At 39.5% G+C, this 15,580-nt stretch overlaps 1 protein-coding gene across 3 annotated transcripts in view; it reads right to left on the bottom strand.

Moving 5' to 3' along the window:
- The window catches only part of prkcaa (protein kinase C, alpha, a), a 122,797-nt gene that overhangs the window by 35,339 nt on the left and 71,878 nt on the right, over window positions 1–15,580 (bottom strand). For all 3 annotated transcript variants that reach the window (XM_028417564.1, XM_028417546.1, XM_028417554.1), the window contains exons 4-8: window positions 14,073–14,184; window positions 12,794–12,922; window positions 2,670–2,826; window positions 2,430–2,564; window positions 2,181–2,274 (exon numbers count right to left, since the gene is read on the bottom strand). In XM_028417564.1, the coding sequence (XP_028273365.1) occupies window positions 2,181–2,274; window positions 2,430–2,564; window positions 2,670–2,826; window positions 12,794–12,922; window positions 14,073–14,184 (627 nt within the window). The remainder of the gene's footprint in view (window positions 1–2,180; window positions 2,275–2,429; window positions 2,565–2,669; window positions 2,827–12,793; window positions 12,923–14,072; window positions 14,185–15,580) is intronic.

Genomic DNA, 15,580 nt, shown 5'->3' with positions numbered 1-15,580 from the left:
AAAGAAATTCTGAAATGCAGCTGAGAATTTAATTGCTGATGTTGAAATAAGAAGACGCACACATGCACGCACGCACACATACACACACGCATTTCAGTCAAGTGCTGACATCTAGTGGTCGCAATCGTTATTGCTCCTGAGAGCAAGGTTTCATCAAAAGTTTGTAGATAGAAGACAAATACATCATAGGCACATTCCAAGATGAGACACGATGAGCCACAATCTTTCAGATTATACCTGCCTTTGCAATGATGTAAAGCCATACAGTGTGGAAGACAAGGTGTCATAATCCACAGGCAGGACAAATACAACTGACAGCAAAACAAAGACACCCATGCAGACAAATGGATAGCTGTGAAGTGTAAGCAGAGCGATGTCAGGATTTACTAACAATCCCCTAAGAAACTCAAAGGGATAAGAAGAGTTTAAAGGTCACAAAAAAGGAGCAGTGACTAATTTTTCTATTTCTCATGTCTAGAATATACAAATTGTTAGTAAATGGGATCACTTTGTAGCAGCTTGGAACCACGTACAAATGATCAGATATAAAGAGGAGTGAGTAATGTGACACCACAACGAGAGGAGAGGAGAGGAGAGGAGAGGAGAGGAGAGGAGAGGAGAGGAGAGGAGAGGAGAGGAGAGGAGAGGAGAGGAGAGGAGAGGAGAGGAGAGGAGAGGAGAGGAGAGGAGAGGAGAGCTACCTTTAGATTAAAGTTAATTTGGCAGTCCTGAGAGCAGGGGGCAAGACGTGGAGAAAGGAAGAGAGAAACTCTCGCATTAAAATATGACAATGTGAAATATGATGAAGAAGCATTTGTACAGTATAAGTCTCACCAAGCACAAAGGAGGGAGCAGGATGCTAAGTGGGGAAAAAAGGGAGAGAACCACAGAGCGGTTTGTGAAGAGAAGAGAGAAGTAAGAAAAAGGTTCTCCAGGTGTTACAGAACTAACTCTGCAGATGCTGAAAATATTTGTTGCGTGTATGAAAGGCTAAGGACCAGCTGTTGACACTAGCATAACACATCATATATACTGATTGTGCCATAAACAAATCTCTCTAAATAACCCACTATCATGTCAACATTTAAAAAATGTTAACCTGGCCTCATCTCTGCAAACTGACAGACAACAAATGGTTACAATCATTCATATTCATATAGACTGATAAATGCACCATGCATGTGATTATAAAAGATTTACGATACATAGTTAATATGTATTCTCAATGAGTATATAAGGTTTATTTTTGCAAAACTGAAGAGCACTTTTGAACTTAAATGTCAGCAAGACTAAAAATAGTATTTAGCTGTCTATCGGTGTACATATTCAATATATCGGCTTCATTCTGCGCCTCTCTAACAGCCTGTCTTTCCGTTCTTCCACATTCTTTCCACAGCTCCCTCCAACATGAGTAGCAGAAATGTCATGGAAAATAAGAGACCCGGGCTCCCACTGAGAGGCTGCACAATGTGACAATCAGAGAACCTCAGAAAGAGACTCTCCTGTCTGAGCACTGCAGACATGCACCACACTGAATGAAGAAAAAAACACACATGCACACATTGTGTCTTTTTAGCATTTCAAATTGAAAGCGGTTTGTGTGTGTGTGTAAACATGATTTAAAAGGTCAATGTTTACAGTTTGCCTGGGATTTTAAACAATCCAAATCACTATGTGCATCACTGAGATATGTTGAGAGATGATGATGATGATGATGATGATACCGTAATTATAATGTAAAGGAAAATTGTCTGTATATGGACATTTGACAAACATAAAATGTTTTCAATCTTGCCACACCTCCAACGCTTGACGTCAGAATAAACCTTAACCTCAATAAATGGTTGCAAAAAAGTTGTAGAAATGTATTCCCTTAGTGGACTATTTGAGGACGTCTTTCAAAGCTGCAGCTGTCTTTAATTTAACAGCTATGCAGCTCTGAGCAGGTGACAATTTGATAATCACCCACTCAAGCGCAGGGTGGCAGGATCAGTTGTGTAGTTGCGCCTATCACCTGTTGTCTTGTGTTCCTGAACTACCATGCAGATTTTGACACATTGTAGATTTTGACACATTGTATATGTTCAGTGATGCTTTTCCATTATAAATCGGTCAGTAATTCAAGCCAACAGACAAAAAAAAACAGGACAAGAATGTTTATGATTTTAACGAATGCTTACCTCAAATTTCTGCCTCAGTTCCTCATTACCATCATCCTCCTCGGAGATGGGGACGTTGTAGTACTCCCCCTCCTCCTGGCACAATAACTTGTACCTGTGAAGAGGGACAGAATGGAAAAATTAAGAAAAAAAATGATAGATGCATACAAAAAAAAGCACCCTCGAGGAAATGTGATGAGATGACAAACTGTCTATTTGTGCTCAGAGACGTCTCACCAACAGTAATTGCTCATTAAAGAAGAGTCTTACCAGCCACACGCAGGGGACATCATGAGCTCTGACACACCAAAGGAAAGGGCTCCCATGAAGTCATTCCTGGTGGTCCGATCCCAGTCCCACACCTCTACAGACAGCCTGCGGTCCTTGTCTGTAGGCTTCAGCTTGCTGTGCATCAAAAAACATTAGCACATTTAATAAGTTTGGTATATTCCTTAGGTGTGTATCCTGCTGCAGGACACAAGGTGTGAACAGAAGACAAAAGTCACTCACAAAGTAAAGGACTCATTCCAAACGGGGTTGAGGTTGGCGCGGATGGTTTTGGTCTTCTGCTTGGTCTCATTTTTGGGGTCGGGTGTGAGCTTAAGCTTGACATATGGATCAGACGCGCCATTGGGGTCCATGGGGATGAGGTTTTTGGCTTCACTCACTGAGAAGGATGAAGAATATGAAGATGATGTTAGTTTTAATAGACAGCAACATGTGTGAGTTTGCTCTTTATCTATGCTGGGCTTGGTTATAAAAAAGAAATGGAACACCAGATGCTTCCTTTTCATCAACAGGTGAACATCAACATAATAAAGTGCAGGTGTCCAGGATCAAACGGCAAGCCGCTTCCTATGAGGATTATTTATGGTTGTGAGCCATAAAGGGAGCGAATGCAGGAAGTGTTATGAGAACAGTGATTCAACATTGCAGGCTGTGTCATGCTTAAGTAGGCGAAGTCTCTCTTCTTGTCCTCCTGTATTTAGCTGTTCAGTAAACAAGGGCACACCGGGGACATTAGCACTCCATTAGCTCTGAGCATTGGAGACCTGCCAGACCTGAGCTACAGTACAGCACAAACAGACACACCGACATCCCTGAACACAGCCAGATGTATACACACACTATGTTTATCGACACACAATGCATCAGGGTCCCCGCAGGGACAGGATAGATGTCTACTTGCTTGGTTAAACCTCTCACCCAAGAGACTGCAGACAACTCTCCATGTGGCACTGTCAGTCATGCTACAATGGTAGCCTGAGCAGTGGTAATGCTAAAATGACCTTTGACCTGGAGGGGAAGGTGCTAAACCCTCTGTCTTAACTCTGATTGTGATATGGTGCTGACAGGATGCAGGTGGATAAATAAACTAAATCAGTGAGGGATCATCAAGTTATCATGACACTCATTAGAGCAAAAGTGATTTTCTAATGGGATGCCACAGGAGTGATAAAGTATAAAATCTTTGTTTTTTTTGCTGTGCAGTTCCATCAAAGACAATAAATGTCTATTTGATGATCCATTAGTAAACATCACTCCAATTTCTTCAACATTCTCAGGACCTGTGGTAGAGGATTTGGGTGCAGAGAGTGTGTGAAGTTGGATGAGTGATAGAGTGAACTGCTTTAGATTACACACACACACATATATAAATATATATATATATGTATACACTGGCAAAGAGAGAGAGAGAAACAGAGGGCGAGAGACAAAGAAGGACCATACTTCACAAAAGAGTCAGACGGTTACAGAAGCAACTTGAGGTGTGGGAAGATATTGAGTGATCCTAAACTGGTAACCCACTGCTTTCTCAGAAATCCAGTGAAAATGTGTTGAGCCAGACTCTTCAAACAACAACTGTATGTGCACTCAAATGTGGATGCACTCCACAGCCAGAAAAGAGAAACATAGGCAGACCTTTTTTTTCCCTGGCTTTTCGGGGATAGAAAAAATAACCTTGTTACATCTTCTTCATCCACACTACGTTTTTACCAAACACATATACAACATGTCAGCTAAGGACTATCTTGTTTCCTCTAATAGACTATTAAATATATAATCCACTTTATATAAAGAATCCACAATATCATCACCTCTAAAGAGACTGAAGAGATGTGATTTAGAGTGGCAGCACACCTATAGAACAGAACAAAATGGAGGCATATATGGTGTCTTTCTGAGCTGTTCTTTGTGCCTTGTAAGAATCTTTAACTTCAGTTCAGTGAAGCCAATAGACACCCTACATGATTTAAATGTGATATTTGAGTACCATGTAACTGTATGTGAACGGATGAACTTTAAACCTCTGTTCTTTCCTCAGTTTCTCAATTCTTTTTCTGTAAAGGTCATGTTCTGAATATTTCATGTACTGGCCATATGTATGCAAACTGCCAGAACCCAAATGACATTTATGAAGTATATATAAGGGCCACCGTTTAATGGCTGGTGTTTGTGAATGCAGCAGCAATCAAGCAAAGTTTACAATGTAGTTTGTATGGTATTAAGCAATAAGTATTTGGTAATGTTTAATACTAAGTGTGCTGTCAAACAAAACAAATTATAACCTATACATGTATAATTTGTGTGCATGTCTGTGTTTGAATTTTAAACATGTCCTGACAATAATATAAAGGTTTTACTTGACAAGACTATTCCTGAGTCGCTGCAGGCTGTAATTCCAGTCGTGACCATTAGGGGGTATTGTAGACTGCATTATTCTTCCTGGCTGGCACAGAGCTTTCCCTTCCACATAACTTATGGCATAAAGTGCGTGTGTGGTCCTAGTGATTTTTACTGCTTTACTTCAAAGGCTGACAGCCAAAGTTCTGTACAGCTGAAACTTTTTGGTTTACGGTCAAATAATAGTTAAAAGCACACAGTTTTGGATGCAAATGCACGGTGCATAATGTGGCCTGTGACCTCCTGAGCTTTCTTTTAAAGATAACCAGTATTTCTGACTTTGAAATCTGCAAAAAATCTTTTGATAAGTGCTTTGACAGTGTGCACATCTGGACTTTAATGTTGATTTTCTTGGTCAGATTGTTACAAATGTTGAAATGCTGCACAACATTTAGCATTCAGGAAGTGCATTGTTGTGCTGATATAATCTATCTGGAATGAAAAGGCGTAGTGACTGCTATAGCCTATGTGTTGTAGTATAGTACAATAAGAACTGTGCTGGAAAGTCTCTGGCTGTTAGTAGCAAATATGAATTATTTTGCATGTTAAATTGCCCAAAAGCCAGCATTTAAATAACACACCACATCTGCCAATTTCTATTTTGCAAAATTACATAAAATTATTCATAAAAAAAAATGAGAAAAGAAAAACATGAACAAGAAGAAGAGAAACTGAAGTGATGAAAATCAGAGGCTTGCTGTTAAAATGGTGTGAAGTCAGAGGTGGGAGGGTGAGAGCGGGAGCTGAGGCAGGACAGTCACAACACACTGGGAATACCAATGACTTCTGGGAGTCTGGCAGCAGAAATCCCACGGCAACAAAGTTCAGCTGTACTCTGAGCTCCTCTGAGACACTAAAAAGGACAGAGTCTACATGTGCAATTATGTGTTAATATGACAGAAAAAAGCTAGATAAAAATCACACAGACATCCCTGAAAGATTCCTGTTAATTGAATGGAACTTCTCCAGCATTTCTAAACTAGTGTCAACATGTGTAGCAGAATGCAAACACAGTTTCTTTGAGTGTGATTAAGATCTTACAGTGAAGTGTGATCTGACACCGTCCTAATATTGGACTGCGGATGCCAGATTCTTTCAACAATCTGTGTAAACATGCGCACATACACACAAAGCCTTGTCTTTAGCTGACCCCACCAGAGAAATGACTGCAGCCATGTTTGTTCTTCCCCACCCTTTATAAACATGGCTGGAGGAATTTATAGGTAGGCAGGTTTTGCTCTCCTCCCTCTAAGTGTGCTGATAATTAAAAAAAAAGTTTCTTGAATAGCGGCACTGTTAATCCATATTGTAATGACATTACATCACAGAGCAGTCTAGTATGCAATATTTGTGCACTCAAGCATAAGAAATGATTCACACCCCTCTTAGAGGTGACATATTAATATAAGGTTTGCCTTATGAAAATATATTAATTCCAACAATACCTAAATACCTAAACCTGTTTAGAAAGTGTAACATAAGATGTTTCAGCTGGGACTTCTTCTTCTTCTTCTAGCTGGGACTCCGCTACCCAAACAGGATGAGTTCAACTATCAGAGCATGCGCGGGAGATCACCCTCTGACCTCACCGTCATCCACCATGTTCTGCCTCTGCTTACGACAACAAGAGTGGCGTCGCATGTGCGACTCCTATTGTGGGTAAGTTTTCTGTCTTATTTTTAACAAGTTTAATGTCTTCATATGACATACTGTGCATGCCTTAACATAAAAGGACATGTGACATCTGCGACAACGTTGAGAAGAAATTTCAGTCGTTGTTCAAGTCGGAGTTGACGGGCTTTACAAGCAGCTATGATCATTTTAGCATTCCTTCCTTTAGCTTTAGATCTGTTCTATAAGAAAAATAACCTTAAATGACTTTTGCCCTTCATGTCTGCGGAGAGTAATTACAAATAACACATTTTTTTTTTATCCTACTCCTTTTTTCAAGGTGAGTGACGAGTTCTTGAGGATCACCACAAAGCCACTGCAGCTGAAGTTCCTGGCCCAGCTGGACCACTTCTCAGAGAAGCTTCTACAAATTTTCCAGAACAGAGGAGGAGTGAAGGGAGAGAAGAGAAAAGATCCTGGCAATAAACGATGTGGTTAGTTGATTTGATAAATTTTAGGGTATAAACTTTATTGTCTTTATTTGAACAAGCACACAGCAATACTGCAACCATTGTCTTAAAGACACTCTTTTACAACCCGAGAATGTCCTTAAATGCCTTGTTGTCTGCCTGAGGATTCAAACTCTTGCCTCTGCTAAGTTTCAGTGTTCCATTTAGTGTAAGGTACTGTTCTCATATTTATATATATGAGTTGGACTAATGGGAAAAATCATGTTGGACCAACAAATTCAATTAACAATTCATTAGACATTATTACACATATTTATTGGATGGAATAAACTCAATTGAGTTCATCTAATTAGTTACTTTTTGAGTGTGATCAACAAAAATGTATATTTAAAACAAAAATGGGCACTAAGAGTTTTATTTTACAGTGTGCACAAGTACTAAGTGGTGTGATAATGTTTATCATAATTGCAACGGCAAAAAAAACTCACATGAAGGCAGGAGAAACACTGCTGTTCCTGCAGTGGAAAAATGCTGGCATTGGTACCATCACAAGAGCTGTCAGCTGCTCCATTCTAACACTGATTCATTGGGAAAATATAATGGAAGCAATATTAAGTAAAATTTCTCTCTTCTCTTTTTTGGCAAGAACCTATTGGCTTTTCTGCAAAATGACTCAGACACTACAAAGAGATGGAAATTACTGTAACAAAAAGACAGGCAGAGTAGAAGCAGCAGCTTTCAGATCACTGGGCAGTGATCATCATTTGGCAACCTGCAGACCACATCCAAAACCCCAGACAGAGCTTTGATCCAACCCCAACTCTGCCTTCCAGAAAATCCTCAGAGCTCAGTAACATTAACAGGCAGGATATCCTTTTTTATAATCATTTTGAAAGACTAGCTGATTGAATAAGAAACTTTTTAGCATCATGGAACTAGGTATAAAAAAACAGATCTGCTTGTAACTCAAAACTCAAAATCACTGTGTCTCTGAAGAATGAAAATGCATAAAATGTAATGCACCTTAAACTTAAAACGTAAAAGGAAGAAAGAACAATCCAGTGTATATGGGAAGTCAAATTGCAACTGCAAGATGACTTCAGTTAAAGACAAATATTCCACAAAAATATACAGAATTACACATTCTTTCCATTTCTTTGGCCCTACAGCGTATGCAGGCCAGCCTCAATATTGGGCTATTTAGGGTTAAAAACACAGTATGTAAACATACAGTATACTGACACGGATCATTTCGACAAATGGATAAATACTGTGATCTTAATTTGTATCTTAGCAATCTTATCTAAATAGGACTCTGAATGAAGTCTCTTCAGGTGTGTGAGTTTGCACAAAGAATTCTGTATTGTACTAAAAAAAAAAAAACAGTAAAAGCTGACTTCCCTGATCCACCCACACCTACAGTGTATCCACTCTTAGCACCACCTACGACGCACCAACATTTAAAAAATGCACACTAGTTCTAGTGTAACAAATAGCTGATGCACATTTATACAGTAAGGCAAAAGGAAACAACTAATAAAAAGGTTACAATGAAGATGACAGGGGAAATGAGAGGGCCTGTAAAATTATACTTTTGTGCAGAACTGGGTGAGTCAACGAGGGAACAGAATGAAAATGTAATTATTACCACTGTCTCTCACACACTTCCAAAGGACCAGCCGGCGGCGGCGTTATTACATGTCCGTGTACATTCACACAAAGTGTGGAGAATCATTAGAAATGAGGAACTACTGCAAACTAGCACTCTCCCAAATGTCTACTCTGGACATTGACACAGGATCAATGAACAATAGGGTTGCTGAAACAAACAGGAGGGTGGCTTCCTCAGCACCAGCACACAGAAGACAGCTGTATGCAGGAGAAAAAGGTTAGAGGGCTATGTCTGTCCATCAGCAGAGAAACAGAGCTTGTTCTGTCTTCCTCTGCACCTCCCCCTCTCAATTTTACTGCAACTAACAAAACACACATTCTCACAAGTCATTTGTCTGGAATCTGTGCAAATATCTCTCACTGTTTCTGAGTGACTCACTATTTAATTTTGCTATTTCAGTGTCTCTGGCCTAGAAAGCCAGCTTGTCTGGCTCTGTTGGCCTGGATGGAGTTCATTTGTGGGTCCACGTAGGGGTTTAAAGAACAGCTGCTACCCCCCTTTCCATGTGACTTCTGTTCATTTTGGCCAGTCGTTGAAAGAAACTGGAGTGAGCGAGCACTGCCAGGTCAGTCAAGTGATTGTCACACTCATCATTTTGTACTCACTTAGAAAACTAGCTCTCCACTCAACTGCTGGATTACGCACATTCACAGTATATCACGTGAGAAAATCTTTAACTGGGTTACTGATTTGGAAGGCAAATGTTTAAGAAAATATGTTTTGGTACACAAGCTAAATAAAAAATGTTGGTACCAACAAAAGAAGCAGGACTTTCACAAAGATCTGCCCCTGTTGAAAAGTATGTCAGTACATTGAATCAAGGATTGTTTTAAAGGAAAGTAAGCCAATAACCACCTTTAAAGAATACAAAGAAGCTGTGACCACTTTCCAGGAACCAGATCATGGCAGAATGCCATTTTCCTTGTAAACCACAGTTGAACCTACTTCTTGAATCACATAAAAGAAAAGAAATCTTTACTTAAAGCCAAAATAAATAAAGGTAATTCAAAAAAGCTGTTACCTCAGATGGCTCTAATAACCCTGTTGAAATTCATGAAACAGACAAGCTGGAGCTAGGGATGTTTTAACACGTCTTATTTTTTACATGTAGATTAACCCACAATTCCTATACTCTAACCTAACCTGTCTGTGTCAACAAAACATCCCAAGTGCCCCTACATTAATCATGTGTATATGTCCAAATCACAACATTGAGGTTTATATCTTCTTACAGTTTGTGAGGTATTTACTGGCCTTCAGCAGACCTGTTTTGTCATGCTTACTTTGTAGACCAAACAGTCCATAAAACATCCTAATAAAAATATCACACTTGTGTTTGTGAATGGTATAGCGGGTAATGATGTGTAGTTTACTCCCCCCTCGAGTCATCCACTACAGTTTCTCGCTAAACTCTTCCCTCCTAATGTAACACAATTCTGTTTGGCAGTCTGTCTGCAAGGCAGCAGCTAATATAATCTGCAGTGCAATCTGGCTTGAGTGGGCTGCAGGCTAGTACAGCAGTTCTTTACACACATACACCCACGCACACGCAAACAAGCCAAAGAACACATGCAAATAAAAACATGCATGTTGATTTCAGATCAGGAATCAGTATACTGTATCAAGAGCGCACAACCAAACACCATACTGCAGGTGATGATGTTGGTGGTCTCTAGTCCCTGGTGTACTGTACACCACTACACATTCATGGGTACCTACACAGATGTAAGTGTGAAATATTTATGCTTTTTCACACATACTGTACACAGGGTATGTGTGAAAATGTGTGTAATACACTTCAATGCATCACTTATTATAGAGTATATTTATTATTCAAACATTGGGACATTCTGCCATTTACTTTTGGCACTATTGATGTTACTACTGTTTAACCTTATTGTTATTTTTTCCATCCCTGTGTTTTGAAGCAATAGCGTTATACAGTATGTAGCAGCTTGGATATTAAGTTACAACATCTTAGCTTATCACATTTTCTGCAAAATACAGCTAGTCAGTCGGTTTATGAGCTCAAACATTAAGCATTAGATTAGTCATCAGTCATAATCAGAAAATTATGTACCCACAAATGATCATCGTTTCCTTTTTTTATATATTTTTTTAGCTGAGATATCTGGCAGGTGTGATAACAATGAATGCAGTATTAGAACTGGCACCAAAAATGAATCACAAGAACAGAGAGCAAACTTGTGCTCACATAACACTTACTGTCAGTGCTTGGAAAATGAGCACATTCAATAGCTTGATCATGCAAGTCATTGTGTTAATCACTCCCTCTTAACGTTTGTGCTGTGTTGAGCTGTGATACTGCACTACTCCCCCTGCCTGGTTCTACTTCTGATTATGAGATAAGTGAATAAGTCTGTGAGGTTCAGTGCCAGGGTCTTGTGATGCAGTGACCCCTGTTAGCCAGCTAATTGAATGATTATGTGCGCCTACTGTCAGCTCTCTGCCGTCACTATTGTTCTAGCAGATGTGTTAATACACTATCATTACTGTTGGGGGATTTACAGCATGCCCCAAAATACAAGGCACAGCGGTCTCCCACACAAAAATACACCACTACAGCATTGCATTTTTTTCTATAATGCACTCAGACAAAATAACACAGATAATGGGCAGCCTGCATATGACAATATTTTATATAAATAGCTACAAATCCACATTCTGTTCTACAAATAATAAAAAGTATTTTGTTTCTATTAATAAAGGTTTCTTAATTTAAAAAAAGGGTTGTCCAATAACCAGAAGGTTGGTGGTTCGATCCCAACTCCTCCCTAGTCACTGTTGTGTGTCCTTGGGCAAGGCACTTTACCCGCATAGCCTCCAGTGTACTCACTGGTTTGTGGCGCTCTTTGCTGGGCTGCCTAAAGCAATTTCCCCATTGTGGGACTTATAAAGGTTTCTTAATTTAATTTAATTTGTAAATTTTTGATGCATCTTTACAGATTAGCTGATCATTCAGTGTTGTGTCCAGTAACATAGCATTTGGCCTGTCCACTGGCGTGGAACCCCCCACTGTATTTGCTAAAATGTGAGAATCTGCATTTTTGTGCCACTTTTAGATGGGAACTTGTACATTTGACTGATTATGCATTAAATTATCTCAGCTTAGCCACAACAGCTGGTCAGCCATTATTTGCTGTGAGAGGATTATTCAACGCTGCTTGCAAAGTCAGCAATTATGAACTGTCAAATAACTGAGATTAAAATACTTAAGCTGTCGTTTTGTTGTATGCATTGGTTATGTTTGGAAAATAGCATGGCATGCAGAGGTTGAGTAAACATACAGAAAAATAATTAGATACAAAATATTAATGATGTGCAAAGTATGGGAGGGCTTTCTTTACAGTCTAGAGATTTCTTTAAACGAAAGAATATTAAATCCTTATTTATTGCACTGCATTAAATAAATGCTATTAATAACAACCTGTAAAATCCTTTAATGGGTTCTGGAGGTGTTTCTTTGAAGCTAAAGACATCAGCAATACAAAGGACTAGCCAGTGATGATGTAGAATAGCCTTTCTCATGAATAAATTACAAGTCTGATGATGGTGAAGCCACATCCCTGTTCACAAAGAGCTTAGTCTCCATGTAATTCTGAGGAGATATAAATTAATTAATCAAGCCTTCAATTTGCTTCGCAGAGACGATTCAGTTACGTTAGATACTTCAGCCAACACAGAGCAAGTCGTGACTGTTTAAAAAGAGTAACAACACAAGGCCCACGCAGCAGCAGACCACACACCACTGCAGGACTACATATTTGGTCCAGGATTGCCGTCCAAATGTGTCATAACTATTTCTTAGACAGCATGTTTAACAGGAGAAGCTCTATTGATTGGTGCACCAAAAGGGAATAGCCTTAGCAGCAAACTGATAGCTGATAGTCACAAGGCCAGCTATGCAGTGAGAAGTTAGATTCACAAGCAGGCAGAGTTAATGGTGAGGAAGATTCAATTCAGGTTAATGGTGGGCAGGGGATAAAAAGTGAAAGCCTGTGTGAAATCAGACAATCAGGGATTATCGCCGAAAAGGGTAAAGTGCTGCAATTGATCCGGGCTTACAATCTAAAACAGAACAAAAGCGTCTCCAACCATCTACATCCTCATAGTCTGCAGACACACAAACCTCTACCAGAGGTGTGCTAACAAAGAAGGAAGGGTATGCGGCCTACCTGTGACATGCAGCTTATCCCCGCTGACCTCACACTTGAGGTAAACACGCCCCCTCCGTTCAGTGTGATCGGTTCCACACAGGCTGGGCACGTTCATGACGCACTGCTTATGAACGTTCATGTCACAAGCTGGTGGGACAAATGGGAAATATAAGGCATCAGGGAACAGTGCTTATTACAGTATGCTTTTGATTCAAATAAAACTAAACTCACATTTATGTACATATATTTTTAAATGGAAAATAGCCATGAAAACCACTCTTTCAAAAGCAATGTATTCAATCTCTCGTGGCTTACTGTTCCAATGCAGTAAGCAGCTTTAACATGCCTTCCAGTCTTACTGCACCTACTATCGCTACTGACATATTTCAATCTCATTTCCTGTATCATACATGTTTGGCACAATATTAAAGGATTGATTCTTCTGGAGGCTGTGGGAGAAAGGAGATAACAAGGTTACGACCTAGATTTCTCCCTGTGATGTCATGCATATAAGGCATGTGTCAGCCAGCTGAGGCACCCCATCATGGATTGAGAACAGTTACTGATGGTTACATCACCATGACACCAGGTCAATAGGTGAAAAAAATACAAAAAAATGGCTGTTCTGCTCTTACCACAGTCTAACTGAGAACATCTTTATTTTTTTTATGCCTCTCTGGAACAAGTCCTGTGTGCCTAAAATACTACAGTGCATATCATTGTGCCGTGATTAGAGGTGCAATTGATCTGCCAGAATAATTTGCCGCTCCACATCTCTATTTATGTACACCCTGAAGCAATCAGTGGGCATAACTGGTAGTCTATGAAGGTAGCAGATAATGTATGGTAGCTCATTAATGCATTCAGACTTTAATCCACTAAGACTAGATTAAAAGGAAGAAAGGGGATATTAATAAGGAATCTGAAATGCTTTGATAGCTGGCCTGCTATGAAGGTACAGGGAACATAGAAAACATACAATATGTGATTTTAATGAGTGAAAGTCAAGGAGGGGAACACATTTGCTTCACTGAAGAGGAACAACAGGCTTTCCCCCCTCTTGAGACTAAATGCTGATAAAGTGGCCCCCAAAAAGACAACATAATCAGTGTGGGGCAATGATTTTCCTCTACATGCTGTCCTAATGCATCTTTAGCCTGCATCAGAGCAGAGTGTAGGATTCATTTTTCTACCTCTTGAGTGGCCACTTAAACCACAGCTAACTCTGGAGCACATTACAGTACTGATATTATTGTTGAGGTTGATTCAAAACCAAGGTTTTTAGAGAGTTACTCACAGTCGCATTTCATCCCCTGGTGGATGAGGCCATACAGCAGAGAGCCACAGTGATCACAGAAAGTCGGGCTCCCATAGGTGTGGATCTTAAACTTATGCTTTGTTCGAGGGTCCTACAAAACAAGGACAAATATTTAAGAGGCATGCAATTACTACAAGTAAAAATGATACTCCATGGCTTCAGGCTAACTGAAAGTGAAAAAAAGGACAGCCAAGGGGGATAGGCATGCCTGCAATGTAAACCAGTGATGGTGGAGACATGAAAAACATCTTTTTATAATAGATGCCTCCAGAAAATCTGCTTCTGACCAGAGAAGAATTCAATTAAACAGACATGATAGAGTGATGTGTGGAGGTCAAACTTATACAGCAAGGGTCAGAATAAAAGTTATAAATTGTGACAACTGTTTAAAAACAGAAAGAGGCTTAAACACTTTAGGATACCCACTTCTATATTACCAAAATCACCCCATTAAAAGGGCATCAGCCAATCCTCTTTATCCAACACGTCACAAAAAAAATACATAGGTTAAAATCAACCTACAGACCAGGAGACCATTCATAACTGCTTGGCCATATGAGTGCAATCACCATCTGGTACTCATAGTGGCAGCCAATCAGACCTTTTATTGAACAATTATTTTGGGCTTGTATTTCCATCGTCCTTGGCCATATCAGTGAATGGCAATTGAGCCATTTGAAAGAAAAATAATGTGAACACATTTAATAGCACCAAAAGCTATTCATATAGAAAATAATATAACTCAAAATATGTTAAACATACTTATACCCTTAAAAGTTAAAACATTAACTTTCCTCATTCAATACTGCAAAAGATTTCAGTTATAATCAATAAGAATTTCTTGTAATTTTTTTGGTGGCTCAGTAAATGGTGTGTGTGTAAACAGTAATTAAAGCCATCAAAACTTCTCATTCATCACAGACCTTCTATTAACACTGCTCATTGCTTCAGGCTCTCTACATAAATATTATATTAGTCAAAGTGTCAAACACATTTGGGTTTAATGGAAGAGAATAAGAATGCATGAGACACGTGTGTGGAATACTGGGTGAAAACAAAGGGTGACTGTTAACATTGTAGACTCTTTTCTTGGCCTACATGCAGGACAAAGAGGCATAACACCTTCTATTACCGGGTACGATTATGGTGTTTTCCAGCAGCCCATACTGACCAGGAAAGTAGAAGTTGTGGTTTTTTACACCCTCTTTGTGGGAGGACTCACTGTCACAGCAGCTGGGTAAAGGGTCTATAAAGGGTCAAATCCTTAACCTAAATTTCCTATACATATGTAAACATATAGCAATGTACAGTACAATGCATGACTGAGATGAAATGACTTCCGGAATAATGGCATATATTGAGGGTGCCAAATATAAAGTATGTATTCCACAGAAGGCGCTAACTCTGTCCAAATGGTTCTCGAGCGAGCATTTTAAAGGCTGGCAGCCTGGCACAGAGTTACTAGCAGACTTACTTCCAGAGGCAGT

Source organism: Parambassis ranga, chromosome 1 (assembly GCF_900634625.1).
Source record: "Parambassis ranga chromosome 1, fParRan2.1, whole genome shotgun sequence".
NCBI classification, from domain to species: domain Eukaryota; kingdom Metazoa; phylum Chordata; class Actinopteri; family Ambassidae; genus Parambassis; species Parambassis ranga.
The sequence above is the reverse complement of the archived record's forward strand: the minus strand, read 5'-3'. Positions and strand labels throughout refer to the sequence as shown.